This window comes from Carassius auratus, chromosome 2 (assembly GCF_003368295.1).
Source record: "Carassius auratus strain Wakin chromosome 2, ASM336829v1, whole genome shotgun sequence".
NCBI classification, from domain to species: domain Eukaryota; kingdom Metazoa; phylum Chordata; class Actinopteri; order Cypriniformes; family Cyprinidae; genus Carassius; species Carassius auratus.
This window is the reverse complement of record NC_039244.1, coordinates 19,704,576-19,724,002: the sequence shown is the minus strand read 5'-3', so window position 1 is coordinate 19,724,002 and position 19,427 is coordinate 19,704,576. Positions and strand designations below refer to the sequence as shown.

Genomic DNA, 19,427 nt, shown 5'->3' with positions numbered 1-19,427 from the left:
CCAGATCTGTCGTGCATTAATGTCGTTTTACCTGAATAGTGAATTACATTTTATTGCAAGCTCAATAATTATTTTTTATAAATTAAACATGATATTAAATGAATTGCTCACAATAAGAAATTAATAAATAACAATGTCTTTTTTAATTGGGTTCATGATACCGATTGTCAATGTTAACAATTGGAATGTTACTGTGAAGTGCCACAAAATAAATATTAATGTTTCAATGTTTAAAAATTACTGTAATGTGTGTAAACATTTCTTTGCATTGTCAAAATGAACACAATGGTTACACTTTGGTATATACAAGCTGCATAGTTAAATATCAAAAATGGAGAACACTTTTAGTATTAATGTAATAGAGAACACTGAATTCCACTGCTTAATGTTGATCATATGGGCCTGAAAAGAGTCAAATCTAAGGACAAAACATGTAGTTAAAACTGTAGTCTCTGAAGCTGCTGAATTTGTCATCCGTTGACTGTTCCAGGCGTTATCCTGCGTATATGTGTGTAGGATTTCCTGAGAGTCACACTACCATGGTGAGATACTCCACGTGGAAGCACACACTCCTCAGTCAACTTTTTTGTCTCCGGGTTCCAACAAAGAACGGTAGCGATCACCTCGTTCTTGTCATCACGGCCACCAGTAATGAAGAGCTTGTTATTGCAGGCAGCAATACCACAGCTGGCCCTCTCACAACCCAGCTGGATTATAAGCGTCCAGGAGTCTTCCAGAGGGCTGTAGGAATACAAGGCCTTCATCGCACCACCTTTATTTTAGAGGAAATGACATATTTAATCATCAAAGCATGGCGGTTATCTCTGGTCAGTTGTTTACAGTTTTATTTAAGCAAAAAAATTAAAAGGTACAAACCAACAACAAAAATGACATCCTTAAAAGTCACCGCATTTGTGCATTTGGCCTCGGTTGGCATCGGGCATTTTAAGCTCCATTGATTTGATAGGGAATCAAAGCATTGCATGTTGTTTGTGGCTAGCTTGCCATTGGGGCCTCCACCTATCACAAAGATGTATTTGTCATAGCTGGCAGCAGAGAAGGAGCTTACGCTGATCATGAGCGGTCCTGCCTGGAAGGTGGACAAAAATATTAAGTTTCCTGTATATATGATCAGAGTAACCATCATAAATGCACTGAAATGTTATGATAGGTGCAGATGTATTAGATATTAATCTATCCTTCATTCAGCCATTACTTCCGTCTTCAGTGTCACATGATCCTTCAGAAATCATTCATGCTGATTTGGAGCCTAATAATTGATAATGGTTCTTCTTCTTCTTATTCAGGTTTAAATATTTTGTAACATTATAATGCCAACTTTGACCTATTTAATGTCTTTGCTGATTAAAAAGTTCCTTTTTTTCTTTGTTCTACTTTCTTACCCCAAATTTTGAATGGTATTAGAATTTACAAAAAAATATGAATCAGCAAAAGCAGCATGTTGTTAACATTCTTAATAACAATAATTTTTTCTTGAGCAAATCAGCACATTAAAATTATTTCTGAAGGATCACGTGATGCTGAAGAATTGAGTTATGGCTTTGCCATCACAGGAATAAATTACAGTGTAAAATATGTGTTGAAATACATGGATATAACATTTAAATTCCATGCATTTTTCATACATGGAATATTTTCTGCACTTTATAGACATTTTTAACTCCCAAACAGTGTAGGGGAGTAACTAGTTAAATGCAACGGAATTACATAATTTAATTGCAAAATAAATGTAACACACAGACATTTAATTTATTTATTTTCCAAATTGCACCCCCCCCCCCCCCCCAAGGTATTTCTGCCAGTGTTTTCTGTTGTAGCTATGCAAAGGTTTGATTTCAAAAACGGTATCATAACTATTGAACTATTTCTAATGATTTTAAGTCTGTATTTAACCTCAGAATGATCTCAAAGAGGCGGCGTGAAAGTCTGATTTTGTGGTGGCTGTGCTATTAAATTAACTGAATATAATCTTAATTTAAGTGGAGAAGGATTTTGAAAGTCTGACAGTAATCAGTGTCGTGTACTACTGTAAGGTTAACCCTGCCTGCTTTAAATGTTTTCAAATGATTAACAGCTGAAACCATTCATTAGAAATTTAGCAAAGTAAATCAGTTATTAAAATATTTACTACTTATCACATTTTAAATGGGGGTAACTTGCAATCTGTAACCGATTACATTTCCAAAGTAACCTTCCCAACACTGCCCCCCAAATCCCATGAACAATATGGAAATGTGTTGTGATAAAAACTAATAGACACTCTTTTAATCAGACAACCATTAACTGAAAATTAAAAGTTATTTCTCTCTCTTTTGAGACTGCAAAGGACCTAAAGTTATATAATTACCCATCCCAGATATTTACAGGACTCACCTCTGTCCAGCAGTTGTGAAATGGATCGTAGGCTTCAACACTGCTCAATCTCTGGGTTCCATCAAAACCACCCAAAACATAGACTTTTCCTCCAGCTACGGCCATCTTGTGTCTCCAGCGGCCTGTGTTGAGATACTCTATCTGGATCCATTTGTTTAGTGATGCATTATACTTCCACACCTCCTGCAGTGTTTCCTTGCCACCTGTTTAAGTGTAAACCGGTTTTACTAATTTCTTCTTTGATCTTACACATGAGTGTCCATACAAATAAACATACTACATAGGTAGTGTCACTTTACAGTTATATCTTATACTTTTTTTTGTAATTTTATTGTTGGAATCTCTTCCAAATTTTTTTTTTTTTTCTCCAGACAAGGTCAATTTTTTTTTTTCAAATACAGATCTTGAAAACACAATTTTAAAACCGATAGCAATCTAGCCAGTCAAGCTTGAGTTGAACAGACAATTAACTATTCCATGCACATACTCCATACACTACACAACACTATGTAATACAGATTGAAGAAACAACAGCAAGATCTGCTTATTTGCTCAAAATAACCTCACTTTCCTAAGAAAATAGATGCGTTTTTGTACAACAAACACATGTGCACACCATGATAAAGCAGTCATTACATAGACACTCAAATATTTATAGGAAGACACTTGCTCAATCTGTATATTATGTATGGTCACTTGTTTTTGATACCTATTCTGAGAGAGCAAAAATAATTTCCTTTGTCTTGTTTTCATTTATAATAAGTGCATTCCTCAGTGTGATGTATCTCAGTGTGATGTACTGATGCTCACCCGATATGTAGACTTCGTTTCTGAAGGTGACACACGCAAACTCCACCCACTTCTTATTTTCATTCTCAGATTCCATCTCTGTGTTCGGTAGTTTTGCCACCTCTAAGCGGCTCCTGCGTAGTGGGTCCAGACAGGTCACCTCAGATACAAATTTCTCATCATTTGTGCATCCTCCAATAATCATAAAAATCTCAGACTGGAACTGCTGGACTCTTGGTTTGGTCCGCTCCGATATCACCTAGAAACCAAGAGGATTTAAAGGGGTAGTTCACCCAAAAATGAAAATTCCAAGCGTTGTTCCAAACATGTATAATTTCTTTGTTCTGTTGAAGACAATATTTTGAAGAATGTTTGTAACCAAACAGTTGGCGCTAACCACTGAAAATTAAAAATTAAGAAAACATTATATGGAAGTCAGTGGCTACCTTCTACTGTCTGGTCACCAACATCTCACAATTCAGATTTGAGAGAAATTCAGAGAAAATAACTCAGAATTGTGAGATAAACTCATGATTGTTAGAAAAGTCGCAATCACCTTTTAATTTAACTGCATAGTTTGTGCCCTGTTATTATTATAATATAATAGAATTATAATAATATAATTATTACATATATTTGCAATATTTGAAGTAAGAAGGTTTTTCTGTATAATTTACAGAATTCACTATAGTGGCAAAGTAATGGACATTATGATTTAATACCCTTCCTCTAAAATGAAAGCCTGCCATGTCTTTATGACTCAAAGTCATAATTCCCAAGTTTGGATTTCACTTCCTGTATTTGAATCTTGTGACCACTTCTACATGGCATCAAGCATTTAGAAAGGTCACATTTGTAAAACTGACCTCTTTTCCTGAGAGGTGATAAAGCCGGGCCTCCTGCAGCAGTGGGAACACCTCGGCACACTGGCGGATCAGAGGCTCGCCTTCCACCCTTTCTACAAAGTACCATGGGTCCAACAAGGGCAGCCTTACATGTGCGAGGACACGGGGCAGCTGAGCTATTCTTTCATCCTGTTGGGCCCTCACCCAACGTGTAACCACATCAAACACCTGCTCCTCTGCGGTCACCCCCAAGTCATCATGCTGCAGCAGACTGACCAACACATCTGCTGGAAGATCCAGGATCTCATCATGGTCCGCAACTTGAGAGAAGTTTTGGATAATGTAGGTGTAGACTTGGGCTTTCAAAGACTCCAACGAGTGCACATCAGCTAGGAGCAGGATTCCCACACAGTTGTCTGGGTGTAGGACGTCTGCTAAGTAACTGATACAGGCGTCCACAATGTGCGGAAACTGCAAAAAAGAGATTTGAGGTCATTACAGAGCATCAAATTATTGTTTCACATTTAGACATTTAGGGACACTACCATTACACATATTTTGAGTCAGTAAGATTTCTGTTTTTAAAGAAATTAATACTTTCATTCAGCAAGAATGCATTAAATTGAACAAAAGTGACGTAAAAGTGGTCAAAAGTGAGTTCAGACTTCGCAATCCTGAAAAATGGAGTTGGTTTAAAATTATTAAGCAGCATAACTGTTTTTAACATTGATAATAATAAGAAATGTTTTTGAGCACCAAATCAGCATATTAAAATAGTTTCTGAAGGATTATGCGACACTGGAGCAATGACTACTTAAAATTCATTTTCCAATCTCAGGAATAAATGAAACTTTTTTTTTACTGTATTTTGAGGAAATAAATCAGCTTTGGTGAGCATAAGATACTGCCGCTTGAAAACTTTTAATAAAAAACTTTTAAGCAGTAGTGGTCTTAAACAGTATATGTAAAGCACTTTGTAAAAACTGTTTTGAAAGGTGCTGTACAGATAAAACATTACTTATTGTGCCAATCTCATAATCCTAATGGTCTGAACTAGCCTGAAATCAGATTTGGCCTTGGCAGAAATGCATTATTTTACTTAAGAGTTTATGATTTTATATGTAAGCTACATCAACTATATTTAGCAAACAAATATCTCCACCCAGCTACAGTACCCAAACACAGATGTGACTACTAAAACTGACCGTAATGGAAAATCTAATATACAGTTTCACTTCCATGTTATGTTTGGTACTTCTGAGGTGGTTTGGATGCCTTCACCTCCAAGTAAAAAAACAAAAACATAAAATACCACAAATGTGGCACTGGGGAAGTAAAAAGTCATTTGTACCTTGCAAAAACATACTGGTAGACATTCAAATGGCCATGCTTGACAGAAACCGTTACATATAGGCTAATCCACCATAAAAATAGTTTGATAAAAAGCTGTCATAGTACAAACCTGAAATAGGCTGGCTGCCTCAAGCATTCTCTGAACATTGTCCTTGGTTATGATGACTTTGCTGGTGTAAGTGTATTCTAACAGGATTCTCATGGTGTCAGCATCAATGCCTTTAATATTTATGTTTTCTTCGTGTTTTTCTCTTAAATCATTACAAAACATTGCTCTGTAAAACACACATTTATGAAAATTCTATGTTTGCAGACTTCAAAATATACATTTAAAGAAGAAACACTGCTCTTAAAATTTATATATATAAAAAAAAAATTAATGTTACATGAAACAAGCAAACTCGTTTCTCTGTATATCACATCAAATGATCTGGATGCGCTACTGGCTAACCTGAAATAGTGACTGGCTGCAGCGAGGACCACTCGATGGCACTGGAAGCTCTGACCCTGAACGATGAGGGTGACGTCAATCAAGCTGTCTTCCAGCCGGAGACTTTGCAGCCCATCCTGCAAATAACCAGCAAACACGGAGTCTTCAAACACAACCTGACCATCATGTCGGTTCTCCTGCATCGAGCTCTCCAGCATGCTCAGACCACCTGCTGAAGCATCACTCTTGGCAGATGAAGGGCACTCGGAGTTATTCTCTAAAGTGTCAGCCATGATCTGGAGTCCCAAAAGGTTACCGATTTCACCTCTGAATGAAGTTTAACACCATGTGATGTCTAGATACTGACGAAACACTAGAGCCAAAAAACTGAACTGTGCTGTCCTAACATTTAAGCTTCCTGTTTTCATAACTGACTACAAAGAGGAAGTGCTGACGCCTCTAAAATTCTTCTCCGCAACTTCTCAAGTCGTCTTGATTCTGCCCGTTTCTCTGGGCTATCTGAACACTTGTGCATTTAAGGCAACGGATCAAGGGGAAATGTATCATTTGCATCTAATGCATCATACATCACAGTTCCTTAAAAAGAAAGAAACAAATGTCTTAATTAAACCTTCTGAAAAAAAAAAATCTTAAAAGATAAAGAATGAAAGGACATCCTTTCTTGTACAGAGAGAACACTAAAGTCTAAACAAATATGATTCACAGAAGTATTAACATGAATTTAATTTAGATTTCATCAAGTACTGTAATCAGTGTAACAACTATATATTTTAAGAGTCACGACAGAATGATGCAAGCTCTAGAAATGTACCAGTCGATATCACAGGTTCAATCATCTTTGCTGCAAGTCTGTTTTAATAATAATTTACAAAGGATAGATTTTATGATGGTTTCGTCATTAAAAACTTTGTATCTCATGGGAAACAGAAAAAGCAGAAAAAAGACAGGAAGTGTATTTACTCAGTTGGAACGTCTGAAAATGTTTCTCATTGAAATGTGTTAAAAACCAGTTAGATTTAACATACAAAAAGAATATAGCAAATTATTCCAATTATTCTATGACAACCCTCTGGAGATGCATTAAGGTCTGACATAAAATATAAAATACTGTATACATGCACATAAATACAAAACTTGTAAAAATGTCCTGATTCCTGTCCCCCCACCCCCATTTCTGCACGCTAATCAAAATACATAATATACAAAACGATTTAATAAACTTTAGGTTTTGCAATAAAAATTTAAAAACAGAAATGGTTCACTGAATTTTTTTATACAGCAAAATTGTTCCATTTTGTTAAGACAAGTGAAGGCAAATAGGTAGTAGGCACAGGTGACAGGTCATTAAGAAAGAATGGGACAGTTTAAGTATTAGAATACTTCTCTTGATGGTAAAAAAGGGAAAAAGTACTTTGTTAGGCCAGAGTTCAACAATACTCAAAATGAATTAAAATACAAGAGAAATTTGAAATGTTCAGGTACACACTGACCAATGCAATGGTGTCTGAACAGTTTACATTAAACAAATACAATGAGAAACATCAGTAGAAAACAAGAGAGGTCTACAGTCATTGGCTCCTCTGGTTTTGTAGCCCCTTAAGGCACATTAAAAGAGAGTTTGGTGTGAGGAGGCAAGACATGGTGATTGTGCAAGTTAGTCGCCCGGGTGGAGATGAAAAGGGTCCTCAGGGCTGAATAGCAAAGGTCCTTCACGGACTAGAAGGGGGACTCTGCTGGAGTGATAGAGATTTTCACAGGAATCGGTTGCGAGAAGGAATTTGGGCATTGGCTAACGGTTACTCTTCATTGCCTCCTTGGAAGCAAGTATAAGAGGAGTGAGGCTGGAGAGAGGCTTCGCCAGCTTGAGGAAAGGATGCTGCAAGAGACAGAAGGACATTAGCACATTTTCCAGAAAATCGCCTAATCATCAATAGCTCCACAGTCTATTCCAGGGGTTCCCAAAACCTTTTTGTCAGCCAAACCCCTTAGATTTATTTATGTACTTGAAGTACCCCGAGAAAGTAATTTCATATTCAAATCATTTAAAAACATATCCACATAATCACGGTTCTCTGATGATGGTTCATTTCAATGCATTTTAATAATGAATTAAAAATGAATTCGTTTTAACTATAAAAATTGAGGCAGAAATATATTTCGATTTTAAATTACAACTGTATTTCAATGTAAAAAAAAAAAAAAACTAATATTCGATCATTATAAAAATATTTGATTTTACACCACAAGTTTCAACTACTACTACTACTACGTTTGTTTCTGAAATTCTTCACTTTCAAATGAATACTGGTGAAATGCTGTAAACTTTGTGAACTCAAAGAAAACACTGCGCACTCCCAAATGCACTCATCCAAATATTGATTATCTTTTTATTTTGATTCATTTTGCAGCCCAATTTTTATCCATTTCAAATTTACATTCAATTGGATTAATTCTTAGCTTATCATCACATCACAAACCTATTGCGAATTCCCTGTTTGGGAAACCCTGGTGTATTCAAACAGACGTATAAACTGACAAAAATCATATGTCGAGACATTTTGGAATTTAGTGTTGCTCCTTACCTGCAAGAGTTCTTTTCCTCCGCCTCTCTTCTCCACATCCATCTCGAGGCAGCGGTTTAGGAAGTCTCTAAAAATGGGTGACAGTTTCTCCGGGTTCTGCAGCTCTGGGGTGCCATTAGTAGCGATGAGGTACAGCGCCTGGAGATGATCATTAAGCATTAATGTCATAAATCTTTTCTTTAAAAGTTAAACAGATCACTTGAGCTACCGTCATTAATAACAAAAAGATTTCCTAAATGAATCAGTGACAAAGTAATAAAAGTATCAGACAAGAAAGGCTCACCCTCAGAGGGTTTTCATTGAGATAAGGAGGTTCGCCTTCTACCATCTCAATGGCCATGATACCCAAGGACCAAATGTCCACTTTGGGCCCATATGCTTTCCGTGTGACCACCTCAGGGGCCATCCAGTAGGGTGTTCCTACCATGGTGCTTCTCTTACTTTGCTCAGGCGTGATTTGAGCACAGAACCCAAAATCAGCTGAAAAGAGGAGAGCAAACTATTAAAACAAACTGTTCTGACATAATGAAGCCAGGTCTTGGCAGTGAGATTGTGGACTCACTTAGTTTGACAGATCCATCCATTCCTAATAGAACATTGTCACTTTTGATGTCTCGATGAATGACCTGGTTTGAATGCAGGAACTCTAGAGCTTGTAAACACTGTGGAGGAAGCAGACCACAATGTTCAGTTGGTGATGGGAAAAAACGGTTCAGGGCTCACAACTATGCCAGAAATACTGTACCTCTCTGCAGACAGCAGCGATTTGTGCTTCATCCATGCAGGTTTCTGTAACCACATCCGTCAGAGAGCCTCCAGCAAGGTACTCCATTACCACAAAGAGCTCATCTCCTACCAAGAAGCTGCACACACACACAAAACAGAAGGTAGATGTTACAGTAGATGGCTGGAAACATATTATGGGACATAATGCACAAAATAACAGCACTTCAGCCATGTTTAAATAGCTTTAAGGACTGTAACTACCTGTCTAAGAAGTTGACAATGTTTGGGTTCTTCATCTCCTTCATCACCAGGATCTCATTGATGATCAGCTCCTTCTTGGGCTGCTTCTGTAGGTTAATCTGCTTGATGGCAACCTATGGAAACACATCACTGTCAGTTAGCTTGGCCTGTGTCAAAAAACTGAGAAAAGCCAAAAAGAAACTCAAACAAAAGAAATTATGGTGGTCCATTTAATGTTAATGTAGTATGATTTATTATATTAAATACACTACCATAAAAAAATTTGGTGGCTGTATAAGGAAAAAAAAAGTCTCTAATGCTCACCGAAGCTGAATTTATTTGATCAAAAATACAGTAATAACAGTAATATTATGAAATATTATTACAATTTAAAATTTAGTTTTAATATATTTTAAAATGTCACATGACACTTCACACACTATTCTAATTTGCTGATGTGTTTATTTCAAAACAACATATATTTGAAATAGCAACATTATGAATGTCTTTACTATCAATTTTTTATTTAATGCGTGAACAGAAGTGTACATTAAGCAATTGTCCTCAACCGGAACTCGCAAAATCGCTAGCCCAACGTTCCGGGGCTATTGTGTTTTTTTTTTTATCTTGAATAGCAATATAAAACTCCTAACTTGATTCGAGTTGTTCACTCGATTGTAAGGGTGAAATGGATTGTGGTTGATTGTTTGCACTTTTTCCAAGTCTTGCCAATTTAAACATACAAGCGTTTCAAAACATTTGCGTGCACTCAGAGCTAGCACGGTGGTTTCTGCTTGGTTTCAAAGCGCACACAGAGATCCACATTTCAGACAATGCCCGTACACAGAATTGTATACATATCCTTGCTTCTGAATGAACACATACACACAAAATGATCACAAAACAATTGTCTCTGCAAGTATTCTAGTAAACACAAGAATACTTGTTAAAGATGAGATGGCAGAAAGCGCATCATGTTTGTTTTCTTTATTTTATAAAAGCACAACGTTTTGTTGATATTGTGAGCACACACAAATAAAAGTAGACCCTTTGCAGTAACAAATTATTACCCTTACATTTATGAACAAAAATGACGGCGTATTTAAAATATCTAAGTTATCGTGCTGGCACCTCCATGTCTTGCAAAGGGTCTCTGCACAAACTATTAAATATAGCGGACATTTCTCTGGATCTAATGTTTAAACTTAGTTTTAAAACTTCAATTTTTTTTTTTTTTTTAACATCTCAATTCCACAAAGAAAAATGCAGCATTTGACGTTTTATCTATAATATGTCTTTAATATAATTTGGTAATAAATAAATATATAAATAAATTGTAAGAAAATGGTATTGTGTATTATGTATCGTGAATTCTATTGCATCGTAAGTTCAGAAAATCGTTCCATCCCTATATGCTACTAGTTTTTGCTGGTCATGCAGATTTGTCCACAGTAAGGTTCAACCTGTCTTTTTTATTCAGGCTTGTTAAATTCATTTTGGGTTACCTAAACCTAAAGAATCTCTTCCTGAAGAGCTACCAAGGATTTAGAAATTTTGCGTGCCCTTCTTCAACCCATATGTAAATTCAATTGTAGTTTTATTTAAGGACTTTTCTCTGGAATTTGACGGATTCAAATTTGAATAGAGAAAATTAAGAATTGAATAGAGAAAATACCTCTTGGCCAGTAGCAACGTCAATGGCTGTGTACACCGTACCAGACGCACTGTAAAGAGACAACATTCAATTGAAGCAACCTAAGATTACAGTTCAGTTTATAAATTCAGCTACTGGTTAACTGGTTCTGTGATACAGACGGACATATTGAAAGTAAAACTTCCAAAACAGTTACAAATCATTGAATATATTTACCCTTGTCCAATTTTTTCATATCTTGTGTATTTTTTCTTGGGGTCTCCAATACTGACAATAGTTCCTGAGATCAATCACAACAACACGGTTAGAATTCTGTCATATAAAATCATGCTGCAGTGCATATAATAACATTATTGTTAAAGTGAGCATCTCTAATGTTTAGTAATCACCAAAGACATACTAAGTTTTTCCATAATCTCCTCATCTGTCATCTTGCCCTTGGCCTTGCCCTTCTGTTTATCTCCAGCTTTACATCCATCTGTCTCTGAAATGGCAGCAGGTGCCGGAATGGGATCGATGACAGAGCGAGTGTATACCTATCCAGACAACAAAGACACCAACAATAAGGCATTCCCTCAAGAACCATAAAGTATAAAGTAAAAAAAGTAATAATGCCTTTTTAATATGACAAATACGACAAGAAATGTTCCCTCACAGATATGGTATGTTGAGGACGTGGTGCTACAACAGGAGGTGGGGCTTCATCATCGTCATCATCATCATCCTTGACTGGTGATTGCTCAGAGCCTTTTTTTGCTGGTGGTGCATCTTTATCTGAAATCAAGAGAATGAACAGATATTAGAGGATAAATACAAATAGAGTTAGACCGGTGGTATGTTTGTGTGTTCATTTACCTGTAAAGCTGAGGTATTTCTGCCTGCTGTTGCCTGTGGAATCGTAGAATTTGAGCACATCCAGGACAGCCTGAGGGTTTTTCTTCTGCTCAGATTTCGTGATGTTGGAGGTCTGCAGCAGCCGAGCCCACTGCTCTGGCATGCCCTGAGAGACAAAAATGAGAAAGAGCTCAGCAATTAAATCAGTGCACTATGACAGACAGGAGACAAATGGACATAGAACTCAATCTAGGCAATTTAATTGGCAATTCTTTCCAGCATTTGATGGATTAGGACAGATCGGGACAGCATGGGTAAACTGCAACAAAAGGAATTAGGTAAGTATGTCTCACTCACAGTGAACTCCCCCGTGACAGAATCGAAGCCCACATGTATGGTGTGCTCAAAGTCTGAAGGGCTTGAAATCTCTGGACGCTCCTTATCCTTGTCTTTTTTTCTTCCTTCAACAGAAAGAATGGTTGTGGTTACATGCTTCTGGTCACTGGCAAAATGACAGATTCCAGTGGATCATTTTACAATCAATGATCCCAAGTCTGAGATGAGCCTCTGTGTCCAAAATGTGATCAATTATAGAGTACCATAAGGTCAATTAAAGGAAAATGTTGAGTTCAATACAAGTTGAGCCTTATTGTCGTTGCCATTTGTGGCATTGATTATCATAGAAAATATTTAAGTCAATACTTAAATTAATCAATCACATAAAATACATTCAACAAATTAGCTGAGCCTGAATAACCTGGGTCTTCTGGTCTTACCTTTCTCTGCTGAGAATATGGATATGATCTTGTTGCGCGGCTTGTCCCTCTTCTCCTCTGGGACGGAGGGCAGGGGTTTAGAACTGGGGTTTGTTGACATACTGTCCTTGATGCCGATGCTAAAGTTGCTGCTCATTCTGACTGGGGGGGCAGGGGGTTTGTCCTCCAGCTCTCCGTTCTCAGACATGACAGGGAAACACACTCAGAGGGGTAATAGGGTTTCAGAGATCAACCTGAAGAGGGCAGCAGAGAAACACGCATCTTAGCTGATAAATGATTGGCTGCACTAAAAAGACAATTAGGATACAACAAATGAAGAGAATGACATATAACAGGCCATTTTGGCAGAAGACTTTAACAGGGACTATAAGATTCATCACTGGCTAAATAAAAGCTAAATAAACAAACCAGCCAAGGTTGTTCATTCATTAATGTGCTGCTTTAAATGCCCAGAAAACAATGTGACTATATCAGTAAAATCTCAGAGGAACAATTTCAGAATTGTATTGTACAGACCTTTTATGAGAGCTTTCACACTACCACAACAGCCACACCAAGAGTCTGCTAAGACAGTGCAAAGCTAAATAACCCCTAGCCAACAGCTGCTACTGTGCTACAAAAGCAGCCAGTCAACAAGTTAGCAGCATGGACATAGAGAGACTGTCTCATGTTCTGCTTGCTGCCAACAGTGTCCACCCCTATGTGAAAGCAACTGAAACTTTTTGGAGTATGCACTGCCACTGCCATTCGTCTGTAACAGAGAGCTGTCAGTTAGCCTAGCATTGCTATCCTCTGAGAGTAGCAGCTCTAGCAGATCATCAATTCAACTGAAAGTGTTGAGGTTTTCAGGTCAGAATGCAAGTCTGCACAATAAAATGCCTTGCTAAGGATGGCTGGGTGACATAAGCACACCTAAACCTAGTGAGCTTTGCTACCCTTGCTGTCTAGTGGCTTAGTTAACAAAAATAGAATCTTAATAAAAATTTAATTTAAAAGTAACTGATTTGTTGCACTCTACATAGACAGCATGAACATATCTCCTAAAACATTTAAGAAACTCAACATAAAAATACAGGGCACAAGGAAAAATGTATACTTTTCAGTTCTTTTTTTCCCATTTTGGCCGAGATAGTTTTAAAGGGCCAAATGATTCTTCAATGTGTTATGAATGCACAGAGCGAACAGGTAAACATGTCAGCAGTGTGAACTGGACAAAATGATGACAGAATAACAACATCTAAGTTTAGCTGAAGTAGTGTAGCAGAAATATTGAGAGGCAGAAGAAATTGCTGAAGAAACTTGGTTTATTACCTGTTAACACAAGGCCCTCGACAGCATATTTAGTTCAGTTTCCGAAATGTTATTTAAAAGGCTAAAATTTACTTATTGATTGCTTGTTGGAAGTACATTTATAATGCTTTAACATTCTTTTATCTTTTTTTTTTTTATTTGATTTGGGAACAGATGTGAATTTAACAATGTGCCCTGAGTCTTTCTCCTTTTAAATTTCTACTAGTAAGAGATATTTATTAATAGAAATCTCCATCAGGTGCATATGACCTCAGATTGTACAAAGGGTTTTTTGCTAACAGTCTGTCAAGTCTGGTTAGAAATCAGTGCCATCACACGCTGTGTGCATCCTCTCCGCCCCTGTCATCAACATGTCCAAATAAGGGAAAATCCTGTCTCACCTTAGTGAGGTTAATTCAGCAAATCATATGCAATTCAACCTCAACATGACCACAGTGTCTTCCTGTTTGACAGCTCAGTTCAACTGTGCATTGTATTCAATCAACAAAGGCCATAGGTACCTGCTTGATTACAACTGCACAGATTAAAAGAGTAAGGTTTAATAAATCTGAAAAAAAAAAACTAAAATGTAATGACTTCACAGAATCATAGATTACACACTTTCTAGTTTCTTCAGAATCAATAGTCGAGCTGAGCAAACTCAATGAAATAAAAATGACTAATTGTGATGCAGTATTAAAAGTTTAGTTGTATGGTACATTTCTCTACATGACTGAACTTCTATTGCATAGACCTAAATAAATCCTGAAGAAGTGTTTTCATCATGATGGCATAAAAAGCATGTGTTACCTGAGCTTTAACAAAGATATTTCTGAAGAATTGAGACACAATCAACAAAAGACTAACTATTGCACAAGACTTGCATGATAACACTCGTGAGCCAGTTCCTGTTTCCCTATAGAGAAGAAACATTGGCAGAATAAAGATCAGTGCAGTTACTGAAATAACATTCTCAGAAGCTAGTCTGGTTAGAAATATAAATAAAACGTATATACTTATCACATGGAATCTAACAACAACAACAAAAAAATAGTTGTATCTTTTATCAAGTAGTCAAACGGATAATATCTAATTGAATTCAATTAATTTATTTTGAAGCACAGTTTAAACTGCTTTTTCCAGCCGCTTCGTCATCAGCTTGTTTAAAGGCGCATAGTCAACTCTAAAGAAATCAATGAAAAAGCATGCAATCAGATGCCAGTACCACCAGTAAGGCCATCTCACCCTGAAGAACCCTGATGGAAAGGTCCAATTGACGTCCCTGGCCCAGATCTGGCACACTCCTGGGACATTGAGGGTCTTTGCTATGGTGTGTCCACAGCCTCTTTCTCCCTGTGCTTCCACTGAAGAGAGCTGAGATAGAGGCGTGTTGAAGCAGGCATGCTTCATTCCACAGCAGGATGAAATGCTGCGAGTGCAGTCATGCCTTTGTGCTGCACACTGCTTTAGTGATATTACCAGGCTTGATATAAGGCCCTACAGCAGAGGAGACATTAGACTGGACATACCTTTACACATCACTGATTCTCTCGCTCTGAGGAACTAACACCGTTACACAACAATCACACTACTAGGAATGAATCAGAATTATGGAGGTGCCTTATGAGCATGTTCACCCCCACAAAACTATCAAAAAAGGATGTGAAAAGAAAAATCTCTTGTTTGAAGCATGGCTTCATTCGGTATTGAAAAACACTACACAGACTGCAAGATCATTGCCGATTTCAGTAATATTTTTCAATTCTACCTTAAGGAATGTTATTTGGGATCCTCAAGTCTCAACTTGTTGCCCTGTAATGACGTTTTTGGAGAGGTGTGGCTCTCTCCAGCACACAGTGCTCTTTACAGGCTCAAACACACTTCTGCACGGTCCATTTTATGATTCTTTTCCCATTCAGAGCCAGTGTTTCAGGTTTCCACTTCAGAAACTATACTAGAAGTCTAGCGCTATCATGAATCTTACGCCCCCAAGCTACTAATTCCACAACTTTTTTCTGTGAAGCCATGCATAATGTGATCCAGGACTCAAAAAAATAAATAAAATAAAACATAATTTAGGAATCAAGTTAGCCAAATGTCTTATTTGTTGATAAATTGCAGAATAATTTGATTAAGAGCAAGCGTTGTTCAGAAATGACTGAGATTAGTTTTAAAATGGTTCAAGAATCTTTTTTCTGTTTATCAGACATCAAGGCCTGTGCTGAATTCACTGTTGCATGCAAGAACTACTGGCATGCACTCTGAAGATGTACTTAACCAATGAGTCACAGGACAAAATTGATGCATACAAAGTTTTCCACAAATTCAAAGGTCTGTGCTCATTTCAGTTGTAATTTCTAGAGCCCTGCTGAAGACATATCCATCTATCAGTCATCCACTGTTCTTAAACTTTGCTGGTTATGCAAGGAGTTAAAACTGGGTACCTCAAACCAGTGGCCTGCAGATTTTAACTCCAACTCAAACCCAAGTAAGCAAGTTAATCAAGGTCTGAAATTCACTAGAAATTCACAGGTAGGTGACTTTGATCAAGGTTTGAGTTAAACTCTGCAGGGCAGCAGCCCTCCAAGACCAGTTGTGAGGAACCCTGCTTTAGAAGATGATCTATTTTCAATATATATAAAAAAAAAGTCTCAAAGAAATGCTCATACAGACCTAAATGAAAAAGTGCACAAAAAAAGATGCACTATAAATCAAGTCAAGCATGCCATGATCTATGCTTGACAACAACTACTGGCTTTTCATTTTCCCCACTTCTGTGACAAGATACCATGTGACACCAAAGGTTTACTTTTACTTTTGATTTATGCATTTTCAGCAAACAGCAATACACTAATTCAAGACCAAAACAAGAGCATGTGACTAGTAAGACCAAAGTCATGGATTTGATTTCCAGGGAGCATGTGAACCGATAAAAATGCAAACCCTGAATTCAACATAAGTTCCATTACATAAAAACATCTGCCAAATGCATAAATAATATCACATAATATCCCACTTATTACAAATTACAGTATTTTCTACAATAAAATCATAAAGATACGCTTTTTCCATTTAAGTCATGCATAAAAAGTAAGTGGGACTTCAGCCAAAGGCTGAAAACTGTCCTCTCAGTTTGTGTGTACAAACGGAGGAAGTGAGATGAAAATGCCAGAGAAAGCTCATGGGAAGCGGGACTGTGGACATTCCCATCTGCTACCCTGAGCCTCTTTAATATGAGCCGCGCCAGGCCTAAACTAACCAGAATATATTTGTTCTCCACACTTACAGACTGGCGGCTCAAAAGTAAACATAAGGTGCCACTGACTATGCATGCAATGTGGGTCCTTCTCAGTATAAATGCAAGAACATAAGTATTCACTACTCAGCATTCAACCGACAGACATGATGCACTGTATTATGTCCAGACCAGAGCCATAGATTTCATTGCTTTGTGAATTCTGTGCCTTGTTTTCTATCGCTTTCTCTCTCTCCCCACAGAACCAGTATCCCCACTTAGCTCAGTTGTGATTGGTGATGGAAAGGAGTGAGATCATTTAAACTACAGCTACCCTCAGACCAGTAGTTGGTGGCAGTGGCTGAGGATTCGTACTGCCTGATTTTGTTTCGAGATTACATCATATAAGTTTGTCAATATTTTTTGAAGTATATAGGGGCTTTAGTTTGGCGATTTGGTGTAACTTTCTCTCAATTGTGTTGAGACTGTTGAAGCAGAGCTTCTGTCTTTTTGTCTCACGGATTACATCTATGACTGAGGCCGTAGTGTTAACTTCAGTTGCCCATAATAAATAGAGTTTTAATTCACGTCTTTTGTTTTGGGTTTAGTAGGAAGGTGGGTGCCATTTTATTTTTCATTACTTAATTTCTCCTATTCATGTTAGTTTAGGGAGTTAGTTTAATCTGTTTAATTTTTATGTTTCTTTAGTTAGTTGTGTTATAGAAGCTAATTTTGTTATGTTGGTATTTTTGGCCTTGCCCGCTAGAGATACAATTTCCATCACCAAAATATTTCAAACATTTTTGGTAAAAAATTCCAACTATGTTACTTCTGACAGTTCTGATTACTATCTTCATGTTACCACTAGAGAGACAGGGAAGAAACAAAAAAAAAAAATTCATCAGCAGAGTGCCACCACTTCCTATTACTCATATCCCCTCCATTTCTGATTGGTGGAAGGATAACAGAAGCATTTCCTGATCCTACCAGCCACGACCACTACGGGTCACACACACTTGCACTTAATCTGACCAACTGGACCAAAACAAAGATATCGGAGCACGCCTCTTATACAGATGTGTGGTTGTGTAGAGGAACTGTTTACAGGAAGACAGACTAGGGGCCTTTTGTATTTGCAGTTTCTATATAAGGAAATACTGAGCAAGACTTCCTGATACTGAAACCTAGCTGTCGTCCTCCTCAGAGCTATTAGAGAATGAAGGCATGTGCTGTTCCAGACAAGCAGCAGCAAGCTTTCTAACCACACAATTCTTGCTTATTGTTAGAGAAATTAAAAATGTGTAATTTACTCACCCTCATGACTTCATTTCTTCTGTGGAACACAAAATGAGATGTTAGACAGAATTCTATGAGGGCTCAAGACTCAGTCACCATTTATTAACTGCATATTTTTCATACAATGATGGTGAAAGGTGACTTAAATTGCGATTTATGCCAAACATCTACTTTGTTTTCCATGAAGAAAAGAAACATAATCGTAACATGAAAAAACTTTCAAGCAGAACATGAAAGAAAGGCTTAAAAGATAGGACTTTGATTTACAGTTTGATTTTTTTTTACCCCTCACACAAGCCCCCTTAACAAACATTAATATAAATCAATTGTTGATGTAAAAATGTTAAAGCTTAATGGAAACTAAGGTTTAGTTCGCCTTGTTTTTGTCGACTATCTAACGTTACTCGTGTTAATTCATACTTTTTTGGAAGAAAAAAAAAACAACCCAGAGTAACGTTACTTTCTAATAGAAAAACAAACAAACAGCACTGCATTATTAATACAAAGTAATTATAAAATCTAAAGCTTGATGATAAATCATAAATACACACCATCCTTTTTGAATATCAAGTGGTCTGCGCACTGCTGGCCGAGCAGATGTCAAGATCAGACCAGTTTTGCTTTTTCAACTCACCAGAACTCACGCAAACCTTTTCAAAGTTTAAGCTCCGCCTTTTTCACCCACATAAACAGATTCTGTTGCAAGTATAATGCTACTATCTCCCTGGAGATTATGATTTGGGATGCCGTGCCGACGTACCTTTTTGTTTTTGGCGTTAACTTCTTCTTGTTCCCGGGATCTGTCTGCTATGGCGGAGGGGAAGCGGAACTGTCGACCCAGCCCAGTGTTTGGACTTCACTAAACGTAGCTTTTTAGGTTGATCAGGTTTTTATTAACCTATTATTATAAAAATCTTAATTAAATATTATTAAAATGCGCGAAAAAAAAAACTAACTGTGAT

The 19,427-nt window shown here is 37.2% G+C and overlaps 2 protein-coding genes across 2 annotated transcripts; both read right to left on the bottom strand.

Annotated features, from left to right (window-relative positions):
* Positions 1–102: 102 nt before the first annotated feature.
* Positions 103–6,408, bottom strand: LOC113119282 (kelch-like protein 6). Its single transcript, XM_026288618.1, has 7 exons — positions 5,833–6,408; positions 5,491–5,656; positions 4,050–4,499; positions 3,205–3,442; positions 2,395–2,597; positions 877–1,090; positions 103–772 (listed from the first exon to the last, which is right to left on the bottom strand). The coding sequence occupies exons 1-7, from the start codon at positions 6,102–6,104 to the stop codon at positions 471–473; spliced, it is 1,845 nt and encodes a 614-aa protein (XP_026144403.1). The 5' UTR covers positions 6,105–6,408; the 3' UTR covers positions 103–470.
* A 256-nt stretch (positions 6,409–6,664) lies between these two features.
* On the bottom strand, positions 6,665–19,232 carry LOC113119344 (serine/threonine-protein kinase PAK 2-like). The gene is made up of 15 exons (XM_026288750.1): positions 19,017–19,232; positions 18,484–18,502; positions 12,645–12,877; positions 12,226–12,329; positions 11,890–12,034; positions 11,690–11,808; positions 11,435–11,570; positions 11,251–11,314; positions 11,056–11,104; positions 9,402–9,514; positions 9,160–9,277; positions 8,977–9,076; positions 8,698–8,894; positions 8,415–8,552; positions 6,665–7,708 (listed from the first exon to the last, which is right to left on the bottom strand). The coding sequence occupies exons 3-15, from the start codon at positions 12,829–12,831 to the stop codon at positions 7,622–7,624; spliced, it is 1,557 nt and encodes a 518-aa protein (XP_026144535.1). The 5' UTR covers positions 12,832–12,877; positions 18,484–18,502; positions 19,017–19,232; the 3' UTR covers positions 6,665–7,621.
* Between the last annotated feature and the right edge of the window lie 195 nt (positions 19,233–19,427).

What these genes read in the sequence shown, in the direction of transcription:
- LOC113119344 (XM_026288750.1), bottom strand. Translation starts at nt 12,831, where the DNA reads ATGTCTGAGAACGGAGAGCTGGAGGACAAACCCCCTGCCCCCCCAGTC. An exon ending in ACGTTGCTACTGGCCAAGAG is followed by an intron (nt 9,515 to 11,055) that starts GTATTTTCTCTA and finishes GTGTTTCCATAG; the next exon opens with GTTGCCATCAAGCAGATTAA. An exon ending in ATTGTCAACTTCTTAGACAG is followed by an intron (nt 9,278 to 9,401) that starts GTAGTTACAGTC and finishes GTGTGTGTGCAG; the next exon opens with CTTCTTGGTAGGAGATGAGC.
- LOC113119282 (XM_026288618.1), bottom strand. Translation starts at nt 6,104, where the DNA reads ATGGCTGACACTTTAGAGAATAACTCCGAGTGCCCTTCATCTGCCAAG. An exon ending in TTCACAACTGCTGGACAGAG is followed by an intron (nt 1,091 to 2,394) that starts GTGAGTCCTGTA and finishes TCCACCTTCCAG; the next exon opens with GCAGGACCGCTCATGATCAG. An exon ending in GGATGTCATTTTTGTTGTTG is followed by an intron (nt 773 to 876) that starts GTTTGTACCTTT and finishes TCTAAAATAAAG; the next exon opens with GTGGTGCGATGAAGGCCTTG.